The sequence below is a fragment of the Thunnus albacares genome, chromosome 4 (genome assembly GCF_914725855.1).
Source record: "Thunnus albacares chromosome 4, fThuAlb1.1, whole genome shotgun sequence".
Classification (NCBI taxonomy): Eukaryota; Metazoa; Chordata; class Actinopteri; order Scombriformes; family Scombridae; genus Thunnus; species Thunnus albacares.
The window spans coordinates 13,571,588-13,590,046 of NC_058109.1; the positions used below are offsets into that span (position 1 = coordinate 13,571,588).

At 37.6% G+C, this 18,459-nt stretch overlaps 1 protein-coding gene across 2 annotated transcripts in view; it reads left to right on the top strand.

Annotated features, from left to right (window-relative positions):
• The window catches only part of necab3 (N-terminal EF-hand calcium binding protein 3), a 35,383-nt gene that overhangs the window by 4,292 nt on the left and 12,632 nt on the right, over nucleotides 1-18,459 (top strand). For both annotated transcript variants that reach the window (XM_044350272.1, XM_044350273.1), the window contains exons 2-6: nucleotides 2,594-2,618; nucleotides 10,933-11,041; nucleotides 12,682-12,707; nucleotides 13,772-13,869; nucleotides 15,527-15,663. In XM_044350272.1, coding sequence (XP_044206207.1) covers nucleotides 2,594-2,618; nucleotides 10,933-11,041; nucleotides 12,682-12,707; nucleotides 13,772-13,869; nucleotides 15,527-15,663 — 395 coding nt within the window. The remainder of the gene's footprint in view (nucleotides 1-2,593; nucleotides 2,619-10,932; nucleotides 11,042-12,681; nucleotides 12,708-13,771; nucleotides 13,870-15,526; nucleotides 15,664-18,459) is intronic.

Here is an 18,459-nt window from a genome sequence, read left to right on the forward strand (position 1 = left end):
ATTAGATTTTTAAGAGCTACTTCAAAGTACTTTAACTTTAGTCTATGCTACTGTATGCCCACAATTAAACAATACAATGGATGATTGTAACAAGAGCATTGGGAGCCTTTTATTTCTCACAAGTGGTTTAGTCATTATAGTTACACTGGGGACTTGTCTCATCACTTGTGTGGTTGTCTGGTGCCCTCAGATCTTGACTCATCTCAGAAATTAAGCTGGTGAGTGAAAATAACCGAGAGTGATGAACAAAAATACCAAAATTCTTCTGTATTTCTTTGCTGGTTTTTTAATTATTGTTTATGTCTCAATTAGTTTTCTTTTTTTGTTGTTTGAATCTGTGCTGTGTTGTTGTGACTCAGTTAGACCTTGGTTATGACAAAGTGGAATTTTCCTTTGTTGACGAGAAAGCAGCCCTTTCCTTCAATGCTGCCAGTAGCTGACTAACACTGCTCACATGGTCAATCACAAACCATACTGTATGGCCTTGAGTCTTGTTTGTGTCAGCAACAAATTGTATTTACCAGCATTAGTCACTCATCCATATTGTATTCATTCTGTTGTATTTCGGCCGCTCTGTCTCAAGCAAGTTTAGCTTTAGCTTCATCTTTGTACTACCAGACACAGTGAGAGTCACTGTAAGTCTCCATGACAATAGCCATATTCCCTGTCAACTCGTGACACACAATCAGAAGAAGAATGATAACGCTGTCAATTTCCCCTGAGTAAGACAGAACAGATCCTTGAAAGCATGTTCTGGCTATGTGCAAATGTCAAACACTCCTTTGTCATATTCTCTTTTTCTCAGAGGTCTTCATGTATAACTGCACGCACACACCCTCACCTAAAAAAGTATCTGATTAGTATAACTGCCATTGTTTTTCACAAAGTGTTCAATTATCCCTAATTAATTCAGAAACATCCTCATCATAATTTTTATTATAACAAATACAGTTTGTTTTGGTGTTACAGCTCCATTCAAGGTGGTTTATATCACACTATAAAATTATAAGCAGATACAATATAAGGACATTTTAAGTATTAATTCATTGTAATGTAATGTACAATTATAACCTGTCCTATTAAGATATAATATATATAAATACAGCTGTGTTTTGCTATATTGTCATTCATCATTGAATTATATTGCAGCATCCACTTATGTGTGCCCACAGGAGGAGTTATAGTTGTTAATAAATACATTAATAAACACGTATATATTCTGTTAACTGCATTATAGTGTGTTGTAAACCATTTATTAAGTGTTTATATTCTGCTTATAAATGCTAAAAAGGGGAATTGAAATAAAGTGTTACATTTTTACTGACAGTCCATGAATCAGTTTAAACTGAATAATATTTATTTTGTAGTTTGCAATGCAGCGGTGGCCACCAGCCAGCAAATTAGCACTTAGCAGCAGACAAATTCTAGCTCAAATAGTTCTTTTTCACAGCAGACTGTCTATCTTGTCATTGTAGAAAATCACATGTGTAAATATTGTAATAACATGAATGATTTCCTCTGCGGTAGCATGGCCCTGGAACTGGAACACTGTAATTCAGCCATCGTTTATGTTATTAGTTGCACCTGTGGTTTTCCTGCTATGACATGTTTAAAGGTCTGCATGGAAAAGGTCTATTGAATCACATATGGGTTGGTGGGTTTTGTATTTCAACCTGCAGCACAGTCGCAGCTGCTGGCCAGTGAACGCAGTCAAGTGTAGCAAGAGATAGCAGCAGATGTTTGGAGTTGGTCTTTTCGATAGACCACTCTGATGGCTTTATGTTCCTGCTTGAACTTATACTATGGGCACCACAGATGAGCCTCAGCTTGTGACCATTGCTGTTTTGCTCAATGTTTATTGTTTATTTGGATCCCCTTTAGTGGTTACCTTTGTAACACCTGCTCTTCCTAGGGTCCATATTAAAATATACAGTATAGTCAACAAGTGTTTACACTTACATGCAGTAAATAAAACAGTTACAATATCACCATTACACCCAGCCCAATAAAATTACATCAAACCAAACATATTACGTACAATCAAAAAGAATAATTGACCATCAAACATAAAATAATGACACATCTCAGAAACTTAAAGAATAATTATGTTGCTAACAGTACTTATGTAAGTACTTAAGCCTGTTTTCAAAAATGTGTTTATTAATGCAGTTTGTCTGTAAGGGTAGAATATGATTTTAAATTTATCCCTAGCACCTGCAAGATAATAACTATTTACCCTCTTTGCTACCTAGCGGCCTTGCTGCTTCTGAAATTACTATTTACTTCTCAAGTGGTAATTATTAAACCAATTTTAGAGCTGACACATACTACCAATTGGTGCTCAACCTAAAATGACTCACCCATACACAGTATAGGGCCTTTGTAAATGTCATTCTTCATGTGGTGTTTCTGCTCGGTCTGATCTGCTGTAGCGGAATAAATGAACCTTCGACAGCAGATGTCGAAGATCCTATTGTGTTTTTGACAAATTGCCATGATTCTTAATAATCTGTACCTGCTTATTGCAAGAATCCCTTTAGTGCTGCTTGACAAGAAATAATAACCATCTCCTCCCCTCTCTTTTTATCCCCAGATTTTCCGCCGAGCAGACAAAAACGGTGAGTAAACAATACATAACATGTTCAGTGATGAATAATTGGTCACAATGCATGCTTGTTGTTCTCCCCATTCTTCCAATTGTTATTATGCCTTAGACCGTCTGGGCGGAGAAATAAGCGATTTGCATGAATGACTCTTGAAGAGAAGCTGCTTTCCTCTTCATGCTCTAACAAGTTTCTTGGCCCAATTAAAATGATGCTAAGATGCTGGATTATAGCCACGAATGGAAGAATGTGTCACACAAAATGAAGCACCTCTCTGTCACTGTCGACGCAGATGACTGGGTGCTGTTTACAAATTAATGTGAGTCATGTTAATGCAGGCTGAGCCAAGTTTTTTTTTTTTTTTTTCTCCAAGCACTGAATCACTGATAAAATATCTTTATTAGCAAGTGCAAACGTGATAACCTAACATTTTGGGGGAATTAGTTCAGAAAACACTCATACTATTCACTTGTGCTACTTGTAGGTAGTTCATGTGTGACCACTGCTGCTGTTTTAGGATGTCAAACCATGTAAGTGTGAGGACAGACCCTATGGACAGTGTGAATTTCGGCTGCCCCAGACAAGAGTTGACATTAACTGGTTCAGCGATGACAGTCCTCTCAGCTGAGCTCATTATAATATATAATTTATAAATCTAAATCTAACAGTGAATATATTTGGCTGGAACATGGTGAAATCTTGGATTGTCAATCCAAAGCAGAGGTCCTAGTAAAAATAGACTAAAAGACAAATCCACAGATGGCCAATTTAGAGCTTTGCTCACCAAAGACAACCTGCGTCAAAACTCTAGTCTCAGAAAGTTATGACCAGATTCTCACAATTTGACTGCTGTGACAACCCATGTCCCCAGTCTGCGTGAAATGACACAGAAAACACTGATCGACGGCAACATTTTAAGACATATACATGTGCATTAGTACCTTTAAAAAGTGCAAGCAAAACAGTGCAAGCACTATAGCTGAAGCTTTTTTGCTTAATTTTTAGAGAAAAGTAAAGCTGCAAACTCAACTATTCCATTTTCTGTCATGTCATTGCCCTAAAATTGCACCTATAGAAAAAGAAATCCAAATCAACTTGAATATTTTTCAGGTGCAAATTCTGCCTGACACATCACATATTTATATTGCTTCACCCCTTATCATGAGATATGAACTACCCTTTGATAGTTCATATCGATAGTTCATATCAATTCAATGCCAAAAGGACATCAACAGGACAGTGTTGCATTTACTAGAGATGTAATCAGCGTGACCCAAAACAGCAATTACTTCTCAACAGCCCTTAAGCTTCGGTATGGCGAGTGTTATATGTGATGAATTGTTCTGTGGCTTCCAGCCAAATATATTCACTGTTAGATTTAGATTTATACATTATATATTATAATGAGCTCAGCTGAGAGGACTGTCATTGCTGAACCAGTTGTGCAGAAAGCATGGAGGAGAGGGTGAGGAAGGGATGTTGAGATAGAGAAAGCAAGTATATTATGCTACATTCACTGCTCTTTATCTTTCAGTAATAAACACAGGTGGGATTATATTGTATATGTAGTATCACAATAATGATAAGGTCAGTAGAATGCAGTATTATATTTATAAGATGTTTGTACAGTACTTACTTGCTCACTGCTGAGGCCTCAGCTGTATCACAGTATCTTCATCAGCGGATGGAGTTTGTTCAGTTGCCATGGAGATGGATCTGTTGACATGCAAGCTCAGTAGCTGATGTGATTTCATTCATAGCATTTTTGGGATTTCTTGTCTCTTAGTTTAATTGTTGGCTTTCTTGCCAAGAGTTAGATGAGAATATAAAGCACTAAATATAAAGCTACAATCAGCTGCCGATTAGCTTAGCTCAGTATTGAGACTGGAACCGGGGGAAGCAGCTAGCCTGGCTCAGAAATAGTCTGGCCACAAAAACACAAGTTTTCATTTTACACTTCAGATTAAACAAACAAGATTTTACATGTTAATTGAGCTTTTAGAGGACAGAGGACAGGCTGGTTGTTTCCCCCTGCTTCCAGTATTTATGCTAAGCTAAGTGAATTAGCTGCTGGCTATAGCTTCACATTTATGTGATGTGCTATTGTGTGTAGCTTTGTATTTTGTATAGGCTAATATGTCCTGTGTGTTTTTCGCTTTGTATTGTTTGTTTTTGAGCTGTTATATGTTTTATAAGGGACTGCAGATGAAAATTAGCTTTAAAGCTAACTCTGGTGCAGTGAATCAAATGTACCCAATAAATACAATACAATACAATAATGGACAGATATGTGAGTGGCATTGATCTTTGTATCCAACTATTGCAAGAAACCGACAGTGATAAAAAAAAAAAAAAAAAAAAAAAAAATTAATTAATAAATTAATTTAAGCATGAGAGTTCATTCTGAACCTAGGAAATAGTACCAGTAGTTTCACAAAACAATCTCAGCTTTCAACTGTATTACAAGGTCCTTGAGCTACTGACATGTCAGCAGATCCAGCCAGTACAGGGACTTTTGGTTGTAATTGTTTTACCGAAAAAGCTAACTGTAAAGAACTACAAAAATTCAGTCCAACTCAGTTTCAATTGATGCCCTGTAAATTCTGTATTGCAAGCATATCCTGGTTTTTGTGATATAAGACTGGCTATTACCCATGTGCATGAAATCCAAAGAATAATTAGCCATGTTACATAACCCCAACTGTGTCACAACCTAATTGGCAAAATGGTCACAGATCAGTAGTCTCTAACATGTTTTATGTATAGCAGCTGAAGTTTAGTTCAATAAAAACAACAGCTGGAGACCTTCTTTAAAACTAAGACTAAAGTTAAAATTTATTTGGAAAAAAGTTAATCTCTATGATCCAGATATTCAGACATAGGACACAGAACAAAGTTTGCAGTATGATAGTTGAAGAGGCATTTTCCTCTTTTGCTCATCAGCTTTTAATGAACCCCGCTTCTTGCCCGACATCTGCTCCAATATGGAGGAAAAGACCAGTCATCCTCAGACCATTAGTGAGGTGGAGAATCGAGAAGCAGTAGGATATGTGGTCTAAAAGCAGCATACAGCCTTAAATTAGATATGGAGGCTAAAAGGCAGCTTATATCACAGACTTCTTTACAGATAGCCTGGTGGAATGTAACCTAAAGAGAATTGATACCAAGAATACCAGAATCTGTAATACTTTTACAGTATTTGTAGCGTAGAGGAGGTTACTATGAAGAATATAAGACACAACTCTCTTAGTAATGCTTTTGAAGCTGTGGTGCATTCGTGGGAATTTATAAACCACTTAGGAGAGGCTGCAATGGGACTAACCTTTGGAGAGATAAGAGTGCGGCCTACTTTGTGCCCTACTTTACAGGACTTCCTCCCTCACTCATTTGGCTCTTGTTTACTCTGATCCTGTGAGTACTTTGTTTAGACTGACGTTTTTTTAACTGTAATGGAGAAAAGGCCGCATATTTATCCCGCTGTGTTGAAAAAACAGTGCACTTCCCCAGCCTCACACTTTCTTTGGAAACATTTTCTCACCTTGAAATTCCTAATTGATTTTTCTGGCTCAGTATTAAAGAGCAATTTATACATATTGCGTTTGACTCAACCTACAGTATGATTTATAGCTACTCTCCACCATTGTAATTAAGGAATTTCCTGTGCAGCAATGCGTTGCATGAAGGTTTTAACTATTTAAAGGAGGATATCACACAGTTAGCCAGAGCCTTTTTCATCAGGTGTGCTGTGAATACTTTCTGCCACATCTGTGTTCAACATGCTGCAGGTTTATTGTTCTCAAATGAAATAGCTGTACTGACAAATTGCTTGAATGATAAATGGTTGTGTTTGACGTTGGGCTCATCTTCTGTACAATTGTACCCCATCACTAAGGTGTGATGAGTTTTGCTTTTTTTTTTCTTGATAATAGAAATGACAAGACATGTAGACTTAAAATGCACGCTTTTTCCTTGAAGTTGTGCCACCTTTGTTTCACATGCCTTGTAGCTTTTTGGATAGAAATATTCTAGTTTGTACCATCATATAACATGAAAAAAAAACAATAAATTATAGGAACATTTTATTTAAAGTAAAGAAGAAATACTGTACAAAGGAACTGGTTTTGTTCAAAGAGCTCCTGTTTCCTTTCAAACCAGGTGAACATTTGCGTATGCAGAGTACATATGATTCATTCTCAGACAATAATTAAGTTATTCATCTGGAATGTTATTGTTTTCTCTCTATGAATATTCCAGGAGTGGGTGCTGTAAAATCACATCACCTTCACAAAATTGCAAACATGACAGAAGCAATCCTTAGTCATGTTCATAATGTTGGCATAAATGTGTATGTTATGAGTCTTTTACCCTTGTGTGTATATGTGATTTGGCCATGTGTGAATGATTTATTAATTCGAAGGCATCAGCTGGCATTTGGGTTGAGAATCTGTTTAGTAACTGGATGCTGCAGCTGTTTATGTAGAGCCACTGAAAATCAATGACATTTTAATGCATACAATTTTTCATGAAACACCGATCAACGGCTAGAAGACTTAATGCTTTATTAACTTTTCAGTGCGTGAAAAATACAGACTTAATGGTGGATGTTGCGCATGTGTGGATTTATGGGATACTGCTAGTCAAACAGTTTGATTTCCATTGGGAGGACATGAACAAGATTATAAATGGAGCGATACATTTTTAGAAACAAACAGTTTCAATTACTATAGTATACCACATCAAAAGAGTTTATGAACTGTCATAGAATATGACCCGTAGCAGGTTTGGGTCAGCAGGTACCACAATGTTCATGACCCCGGCAAAAAGTTACATTAGTATATTCATTTTATAAATCTCTCTTAATCCTTTCTGCATATTAAGTGAGCTCATGTTAGGTCCTGATGCCAATCTTGCGAAACTCTGCTTTAAGAAAAAAACAAAACAGTGCAGAACCGTAGAATACTGCATGTGTAACACATCATTAATGATAAACATCACTTCAGAATGATGCTTGACTGAACAAGGGTGTCCCATTTGACAAATAAGTGTTGCGTCAATTCCTCCATCCTCCCGTCTCACCCCCATATCCCTTAAGTCATAGGAAGAGATGCATATGATAAATGTGAGGATGCATGAAATGAAAGGACCAACAGGTACGAGTCATTAGCTCTCGAACACCTAATCCCCCACCAGACTGAGGATCTTCATTTTCCTGATGCTTATAATGCCATTTTTTCATGCCATCTGGCAGCATCAGTTGAGGGCCTCAGAGAGATTGAAAGCAGGATGCATGCAATTTGATATTTCCAAAGATGATTCAGGCCACATTCTTATGTGGAAACATAAATCTGATAGGAGTCAAATATGTTCTAATGTGCTAAGTCCTTACCCCAAGTTCAGTTTTTATATTTGTCTTGTTTGTACCCATTTCAGATGCCATCTGGGCTCCTCTTAGAGACTGGGTTTCCATTTATTCATGTGCACAAGCAAGTTATTTTGTAGACAGTAATTAGTTATGGCTCATATTTAAAAGTAGATGCAAATTGCAAAATTCAGAAGTGGGAATTAAAACCTGTCGTGTAGCCTTAGTCACTGAAAAGTCATTGAAAACACAATCTGCATATAGGCGCACAACAACAATTCTACATATTAGCCTTCTTACATGCAACAAAATCTTGCATGAAGAAGACATTTAACCCGGAACTGTCAAAGTGGATAGAGGAAACCACCAGTAATGATCATTAGTCCATCAAAGAGTATCATGAGTGTCACTTCGGAGCATATCTGCTGTCTGTGTAATTTGGCACCCACAAACATAGGAAGCTTTCCAAATACAGCACTGTGAGAGAAGACATAGACATGTGTGTTTGCAGGGGATGATCTCATCCACAAACTTACTACAGATGGCATCAAAATATATAAGTACAATTTCATAAACTATGTGTAAGGGGATCAAAAAAGCTCCCACATGCACAAATATATTCTGTAAGCTAAGACTCAAAAAACTAAACTCAACTAAAATATAAAATTGCACACTGTTCAACAGGACATCAATGATGCATTAACCATGTTCATACCAAAGAATTTTATATTGCATACCTGTTAGCAATGCTGGAGTAGAATTTCTAATCCCAGTGACATTATAAGTTTATGTGGTAAAAAGTGATGCAAGTTCACAGACACTGATTGGTCTGCCCTGAGGTGTAGATAACACAGATTAGTTTCCTTTAGAAATGTCTTTTTCCATTTTTAATGTCTGTAATGATGCAATTCTTTTCATGTTTTACTTTATCTCTGATAGATAAGCAGAGGCACATCCTGGAGCTGGAAACCCTTTTTTCCTTAAATCACAAAAGATGTTGAAAGTCTTGTTATCATTTAGATTTTTGAGTTGGGGAAGAAAACACAGATACGCAGACATTCTGAAAAAGAGGGAAAGTGAGCCATACACTGTCCCAGCCAGCATATTAAACATTCTGGTCAGAGGTAATGACAGGCATTGTCAAAGAGGCTCCAGCTGAACAGATGGTCTTCAAGCTTGCCCTTGAGTTTTCAGCTTTGCTGAGTCAGCCAACTGGAACTCTATGGCATATTAAATTGCTGTCATTTTACCTTGTCTTTTGTGTAGACGGGGTCATTATTTGGGCAGATTACTCAATGGCCTGCAAAGCCAGCAGTCATCCTGCCCTCAGAAGGTTTAAAACTAAAGCCAAATAAAAATGAGGGATGATAGTTCCCTTATGGGTGCTGTAATGACATGGCTGGATAGCTTTTGTTTGTCTCAGTAGCAGTCTGACCCTCTATGACAATACCAGTCTGTTTGTCTGATTCATCTAATACTTCACAGTAACACTCATTTGTCTTTATGCCCATTTTGGCTCCATTTTATCACTCTGATTGCTCTGCTCTGTCATTCACTCACATTGCCCGACTGAGTAACCAACTCCCTCCAGTATACTTCTGATTGCTTGAGTGTCTGTCGTGTCTCTGAAATGTTCTCCATAGATTCCAATCTATCTATTGGTGTAGGCTTCTTTATTAGGATTAAAACATCTAGCAGATTCTCTCTGGCAGGCTAACTGCTGACTGATTGGTGTGATCTGTGCCAGTAGACAGACTGATGGTAGGCTCAGGAGGGAATGCTTCCTCACAGATGACAACCAAGCTATTTATCTTCTGCTATTGATTTTTCTGTATATTGTCTGTCACAACAGGCTGTGCTCACAGTTAACTAGTCTGAGCAGGAAATAATTCCCAACTGCTGACAATCTGTAGTTTCTTTTTCTTATATTTTGTGGAATATTTCTTTAGTATTTGCAGCAAATAATGTCTATATATTAACATGACTTTTGTGTTTTTGAGTGTAAGTTACTAATCAGAACTGTGATAGAAATGAGTGTGATTAATCAATAAGTTGAAAGAAAATGAATCAACAATGAGTTAATAAAAATATTCTCAGGTTCCAGTTTGTCAAATGTGAGGATTTGCTGCTGTTTTATATTTTAATCGACTATATTGGGTTTTTGGACTGTTGGTCGGACAAAACAAACATGAAGATGAAGATGTCAAGTTGGACTCTGGGAAATTGTGATGGACACTTTAATACTATTTTCTGACATTTTATGGACAAAATGACTGAACAGTTATTGACAGACGAATTGATAGTAAAAAAAAAACAACAACAACACTAGAACAATAGTAGAGTGGAAGGAAGAACAGAGTAGTAAGGAACCAAAGAACTCATTTTCACTGACATGGTGCTCATCAGATTGTTACACACCTGAAATAGAAAATGGGGTGCGGACAAAAGAAAACTAATCTTACAATAGCTTGAAATTATATATAATGAAGTTTCTAGAGTATTAATAGTTGACATGCAACATGCTTTTTATAAGATGCTATCAATTATATACATTATCTATTTAATGCAGCACAGTCATTTTAGATCAGTCTAACTTATCTAAAATGACAGAATAAAGAGTATTTATTGTAGATACACATATTTGACCCCAAAATGTTGTTAGCTCAGTATGAAGCACATACAAGACCAAATGGTACCTTTGTATATGTATCTGTGGTTTTCTGAGTGAAGAAAGAGGAATATATAACACGTTGGATACTCTCAATTCAGACAAAATTACACTAAAACAGTAACAGTTTCTTTATATATTTATCCTAGTTTATTTGTTAATCTTTCATCTTGATCTGATACAAAAGAATTCTCTGAAAATGTTTTTATTGAATAATCCTTATGATTTCATAAGAGCCAGTGCACTATATGTTGTAATGATGCAGTTGTTTTCTCTTTTGTAATGTATTTACTCTGTTTTAGATGATGGTAAGCTGTCGTTTGAAGAGTTCAACACTTACTTTGCGGATGGTATCCTGACTACTGAGGAGTTACAAGAGCTTTTCTACTCCATAGATGGTCGACAGAATAAGTGAGTTTTTTACCCTTTTTGGTCGAACTATCACAATGAAAAACTACTCATGTTTAGTTTTCATGTGCTATATTAAATTGCAACAGTGCTCGAGTTATGACATTTATTTTTAAGAAAAGAAGCAGAAGAAAGACTAAACAGCAAGTGTTTGGAGCTTAAAGGCGCAGTTAATGTGTTCCTTTCAAGTCATCAGTTACAGGCTAAATGCCTCACAGCTGGAGGGAGGTCTTCAGTAAAAATAAGCCCGGCATCCGAACTCAAGCAGGCCGAATTAATGTTTACCCCCTTCCCTTGGACACCAGCCACTTCAAAACCTACTCTGCTGAAACTGCAATCAGAAAGAAATCAGCCTCGGGGTTGCTGCTGAAATCACTGGTCTGCAGAGAATATTTAACTCTCTGCAGCCACAGAAGAAAAAAAACATTTCTGCCTTGTTGTGGTATATGAAATGGTTTTATGTTTCATTCTTTTCCTAAAGCCAGTTGCCTTTATTGTCTTTGGCAGATTAGATATTTATATTCATGAGGCAATTTGCAACCTTTCCCTCCCTAATATATACACTTTTTACTTTGTACCAACAATTGAAGGCTAAGCAAAGCTTTCTAGCTTAGCTGTCGAACCATATGTATCAGCTCTGGTGAAATACTGAATTTGATCAGTAATATGTAGTTTCACAAGCTATTAAAAAGGTTTTGTTTTCGTCCCTAACCAATTAGATTGAGTGTGGTGTTTGGACTTCACATATTTTTTGGTGTGTTGCCAGTTCCTTCATCACTGTTTGATAAATTGATCCTGGACATGCTGTTAGGCCGGTACTGTCACTGATGTGACACACCAGCCCTCAGACCCTCTCTAACCAAGCACTGAGCTTTGAGGCACTCGGCATGAACCAAGCTCTAATATCTAATTAAAGGCCTTTCTCGTTGGGGATAACAGCACTGTTAACCATATAATATCAAGTCTGGAACAGAAGCATTTCCAAAACCTGCACAGGCTTTGATAATGAGACTTAAAGTAACAGAGCACAGAGAATACTTCCTTTCAATTGAAAATAAAGAAAAAAATCTCTTTGGTCATTGTGATAGTCGCCTACAGCAGAGATGTGTGGACTAATGTGAGTTGTGTGACTGAAAAAAAAAACATGGATTGTTTGGCCTGTAGACGCTGTTTGAGCTTTTCATTAACACAAGCCATTAACCAGCTTCACTTATGGTCTGCATCTGACAGTGAAAATGACCTGTAAAATGCCATTAAAGCAACAGGGGAACTTTACATAAAGCAGCACTACAGCTTTTATCAAACTGTGATACTGAGAAAAAAATTGCCCGCAAACTTATAATTTCTGCCATGACTGGTAAACAAAGAAGTATTGATTTGAGTATTTTTCTAACCAGAAGGCTAAACTATATTCCCTGATGTTGACTGGCAAGTGCAGAACAGTAATTTTACACTGTACTAACACAAGTTTTACAAGATTTGTTTGGTCTTACAGTAACACCGGTGTCTTGTGTGTATTCTTTGGGCTAATACTGTAATAATATTCACACACTTCAGTGCCCCACAATCTCTCTAGCAGGAATGAAGAGCGGCACAATTTTTAATTTCTCTAATTAAACTCTGTTTTATGCTCTGCCCTGCAGCAATCTGGACACTGACAAGCTATCAGGTTGGTGGGAGAGTGCTTTGTCTGATTTAATGTGTCACAGTACATCAATTTCTGTACAACTTTTTTTATCATCTTAAAATGTGTTTGTGTGTGCATGCATATGTGCGTGTGTGTGTGCCAGATGGCCTGGATAAAGTGAGGAAATAGGGCAGAGACCTGTAAATACCAGTAGTACCCAGAATAAAACGCCTGCATTATTTATTGAATGGGAATGGCATCTCTTCCATCTGACGTCAAGAGAAGTTGACTATTTTCCATGACAGAATGTTCCTTTTATCTCAGATTTAGTTCACTGACCGTGTATCAGTCATTGTGTTGCTATTTTAAGGAGTTTCAGAGTGATGTTGGTGTAAAAATCAATTGTAGAACTTAATTGAATTGAAGCAAGAGGAGTGTAAAAGGTACTGCGGGTCCATTAACCCCGGATCAAGTTGTTACGCACCTGTGTGTTATATCGTGTGCACTCTTCGGGTTATAGTAATTAAGTTTTTAATTATGAAATAGGAGTTAGTTAAGACTTAAGTCCTTCTGTGCTTTACTGATGTGATATTACAAATGGAACTGAAGAACTTTCCCCATGCAGCCTTTTACTTCAACTCATTAAAAAGTTAAATATATAACTTTCTCAGTTCATGTGAACTCCATCATTTACGGTGTAAATATGAGCATCTGTGGGAGTTCCTGGATATCTTTTCAATATATTTGGTGTCAAATTAAACACCGCTTCTCTCATCAACTGTACACAAGTGTGAATCTGTTAATAACATTTTGGTTATTAAAGTGATGTTTAAAACACCACTGTATCAATATCATACAGTGAGTGTTATTGACATATAGGCATGTGTACATCACATATCTCCAACTCTGATAATAATGTTTAAACTAAACATGGATATTTTTACTCATTTCCAAGATATTCTCACCGCCACAGTCATGTTTTCATTTAATTGGAATCTGTCATAGCAACATAGAAACATTTTTCTCAGCGTTTGAAGCCTCAAAGAAAACATTTGATTGTTTTGACATTGCAATGACACTGACAGCTTGTTTCTTATCTCCTGTAGATTATTTTTCTCAGCACCTGGGGGAATATCTCAGTGTTCTTTCAGCTCTGGAGAGCCTGAATATTGCCATCTTAAAGGCGATGGATAAAACTAAAGAGGTAAAATTTCATTGAGGATACATAACAACCTCTATTTTTGGCTCTCACATTAAGTTGTACGCCATTTAGTTTTGTGTGAATTTTGCCTCAATTCAATCTTCTACAGTATTAAAACTCACATGGAGTGAAAACAAGTAGGTGTGCAACACATACACACACACACACACACACACACACACACACACACACACACACACACACACACACACACACACAAACGTCAGGGGTTTCTGCTTCGTTTAATGCTGATTCATGCCAATGCAAGGAAACACTGCAAAGATGGAGCCAATGCTGCACTCAAAACTGATGAGTTAACACAAAACACTTCAGCCACACACTTTTCCATTACTTACCATTATATTATGCTTGATTTTAAAGGAATAGTTTGGGAAAATGCTTTCTTTGCTTTGTTGTCAAGCTACTACCAACAGCTAAACAGAACAGGGGGAAACAGCTCGCCTCGCTCTGTCCAAAGCATCTCTAAAGCTCACTAATTAACACATTTATATCTCATATGTATGTAAACAAACAATATGTTAATTAGTGAGCTTTAGAGGTGCTGGTAGCCAGGTTTTGTTACTTGTGGACACAGCCAGGCTAGCTGTCTCCCCCTGTTTCCAGTCTTTGTGTTAAGCTAAACTAAGAGGCTGAGGCTTGTTACCACACAGACCACAGATAGAGTGATAACAACCTTCTCATCTAACACTCAAGCAAGAAAACAAATAATTATATTTGCCAAAATGTCAAACTATTCCTTTAAGATTCTTATCTTCACTTAGAAGGATAAAGTCTGTCTGTCTTTGATTTTTGCCAATGTAGCTCAATTTTGGAGAGACATATCTGCTCTGTAGTCTGACAGTCTATGAATATGAATCATGTCACTACTGCAGGAAACTAGTCACTTACTATTCCAAATGTTCCAGTAGATTTAACAAAAGCTTCAAAGATTAATGTGCACCCATTTTGCACAAGCTAACTTTTTGTTTCCCTGTCAACACGTTATTTGATTCAAGCAGACAAGACATTTTAAAATTGCCTCAGGACTGTTGGAGGTAACAACCTTGAATCAGAGATTTGAATTATAATTGAAGAGAAAAAAACAATGCTTGTTGCACAGGGAAGAAGAGAGGAGATGTGTGCTGAATAATTATGCATCCTGTCTTAATTAGATCACCTTGCTCCTCTCTTCTGATTCTTCTTTAAAGCTGTCAGAGTGGGGATGCCCATAGAGGATTGCGCAATTGCTAGTTAGCAGCCTTGGTCTGTCATACTGTGCTCTGGACTGCTAATCCCATGATGCATTTTCAGTAGAGGCTAGTTGTCATCATAAGTCTTGACAAAGAGCTACTGCACTGTTACTTTAGTAGCACATTGCGTTAACAAGACTCCTTTGAGAATGCTTAATCAAATTCGTGTTTGGGGACTCCAGTAGCAATTATGTCTCCTATTAAAGTTCTTCCATCTTGGAATTTGGATATGCAGTACTGAATAATGTATGCGTTGAGAGAATGAATTAGCCTATTTAATTGCATCTATCATACTTGTATATGTAGTTGTTTTGTCCTGTCTCTGAGATGCTTTAACTTTCTAGTTGCTTCTGTTTAGGCATTATCGTCCGTAATCTCTGCGTCTGTCTGCTACTCTATCTTTCTCTCAGGAGTACCAGGGTTCCAGTGTGTTGGGCCAGTTTGTCACCAGGTTCATGCTGCGAGAGACGTCCAGTCAGCTGCTGTCTCTGCAGAGGTCGCTGCAGTGTGCCATGGAGGCTGTGGAGGAGCAGAGCAGCCCTGCCCCGTTAGTACTAGCAGTAGCACTTCACTTCAACACACTATTTATACTATTCTATGGGCATGGAAAATACTCAGAAATCTGATGTGTTACAATCATGTATCAGGACAAAAAGGACCTGTGTTAGTGTAATTTTCTTATTGTGCAGCAAAAACTATCTCTCTTGTCAATAGTCAAATGTGGTTACTTTTAACTGTAATGTCAATGTTTCCATAACCTTAACCATGACCACAGTATCTCTATAAATGAACCAAGTGTTTTAGTCGTCTCAACTTAAACACACCTCATCAACCATCACAAATCCATCTTAACCAAGCAGTTTGGTCACCCAAACTTAACTTTAACCACATGGGCAGCAGATCAGAAAAAGTTCATATGGGTTGTTTTTAAATGCGCCGACAAACTTCCTATTTGTCCCGGAAGTGATACATATAATGTTGATATCATGCTTTTCCCTTTAAGCTCTGACAAAAAGCATTACTCTATTGCCAAATGACAGTTCATAGAATGAAGTCTACACTGTATTGTTGTTATTTTAAAGTTCTCCTGCTGTCTTTGCAAGTTATTATACTTATTTTCTGGCTACAGTGTATCAAGACGTCCTCAGTAGTAAAGCACACTGAAGGTTTGATTGAGTGTGTAAGTTACACAATTAAATTTCTTATTATGCCATTTAGGTATGAGGACGTATTTCTATACGGTATGAAAATAATGCACCATAGAGGAAATGCCACTATATACACAGACTGCACAGTGCAACACAGTATAGTCTGTAATTTGCAATAAACACAACCCAGTGCCAGACAAATTGGAGGCAGAGACCAATTAACCCCAATGAGTGATGCTGAGGACTGATGGAGAGAACTGTCAATTAATTGCACAGCCCACTTTATATGGCTTTAGAGCACATTTGTCCATAGCTTCACCAGACAACAACCTGCAAAGCAAAATACTAATCTACACATACAGTATTGCACTCTATTCTGCTAGTTAGTTATTACAGTAACTGCTACAGGAAAGGAATCCAACAGTGCTGTTAAAAATGAAAATATTGTCAGTGAAGTTGACATTAGTTTAAGCAGTGAAAGAATTCAACTAATCAGTTCTTCCTCAGAAGGCTTCCTCTCAAGGTTTGCCTTTTCAACACAAAGATTTGAATGTGCTGCATTCTTACAGTAGTTCAAACAGTTGCCTCACTAATAGGCAAGCTGCTTTAAATTCAATGTTTTCTGTAGAGGAGCCTAACACTTTCATTAAATGTAAATGGAGCACAGAGAATAAAAACAGATCAAAATTGCCGTCACCAATTTGAGATTTGGTGTGTATGAGTCATTGTGTGAAATGGGAGTACTGGTACTAACTGTACTGGTACTAATTGATCACTAATATTTGCTATGCAAAACTTGTACTTCACACTTTTCTTTACACTTTGTAGTTCATCAAAGATTTCAGCACAGCCTCCCACATCACTCATTTAAAAATAATAATAAATGCAGAAGATACTCAGAGAAAAAAATCCATCAATGGCATTTAATGAGTAAAAACCTATCTCATCACAGGTCAATATCGTGACAAATTTCTTTCATTGTGATTGTTGATTTTAAATAACAAGGATACTTATCCTGCTCTGTGTTGCTACCTAATTTGGTAGCAGCCGGGTTGTCTGTTGCACTGCGTGTGTCAGCAGAGCTCTGACACACTGTGTGTCACACTGGTATTATTGGAAATAATGGAGCGATTATAGCCAAGGTGAATTATTGAGAGGGGACCGAGGGAGGCAGAAGGGGAAGCAGAAAGAGAAGGGATGATAAGGGTGACATTGAAATACAGAGCAAGTGAGTCATGGAGAAAGAGAAGATAAATGAATACAAGTAAATTAATGACAGAAAGGTACAGGAAGTATATAGATTGAAAAATGGGAGAGGGGACATATATAAGGAACATGATGAGGAGCTTTTTGGCCTCTTTTTATGTTGTTCAAGCAGATATAGATTTTGCATAGAGAAAGAGGGGATGTGTGAGTGTTGGGAGGGTTAGAATTAGAGATATATTGAGTTGGCAACAAACAGCTTATTTCTCTCTCCTTTGCTTCCCTGCAGTAGATTTATGGCTGTTGCAGTGGCCTTTGGGCTCCAGGCTGTTCTCAGCATGAGAACCTCCTAGCAATGCACTCCCTCTGCGCTGTCAGCGTGACACTGCACACACACACACACTCGCACACACACACACATATAATAACATGCACACGCAAAGATACAACAAAAGGAGGGAGAGAGAGACACACACTAACAAGAATAAACAAATGTGCACGGGCATTTAGAGGCACACACACACACACGTGAAATCAAAGTACGCACACACACACACACACACACTTACACACATGCTGTGGGCATGTGTCTCAAGTGTCACACTCTCAGTGTTTGACGTCCTGTCCTTGACACTCTGCATTTACATACAGCAAACACTTCCATCTATTACAGAGCTGCGTGTGTCTGTCTGTTCATGTGTATGTGTGTGTGTGTGTGTGTGTGTGTGTGAATATTTGAGTGTGTAAGTGCAAGTGTAGGTCCTCCTTAACACCCAGCCTGTGGGTTAATAAGCACTGGTGTGTATCCAGCCCTTGACTAAGTGTTTTCACCTCTATTCTGGACACTTCCTGTTTATATCTGGTTCTTGTGTCTCTACACTAGTGACTGCTCTCTCTCTTCCTCTCATACATCAGACAGTTTCTGATTTAATTCAATTATTAATGCGTCTCTCCTTGCATATCTCTCTTTCTCTCTCTGTGTGTGTATTTCT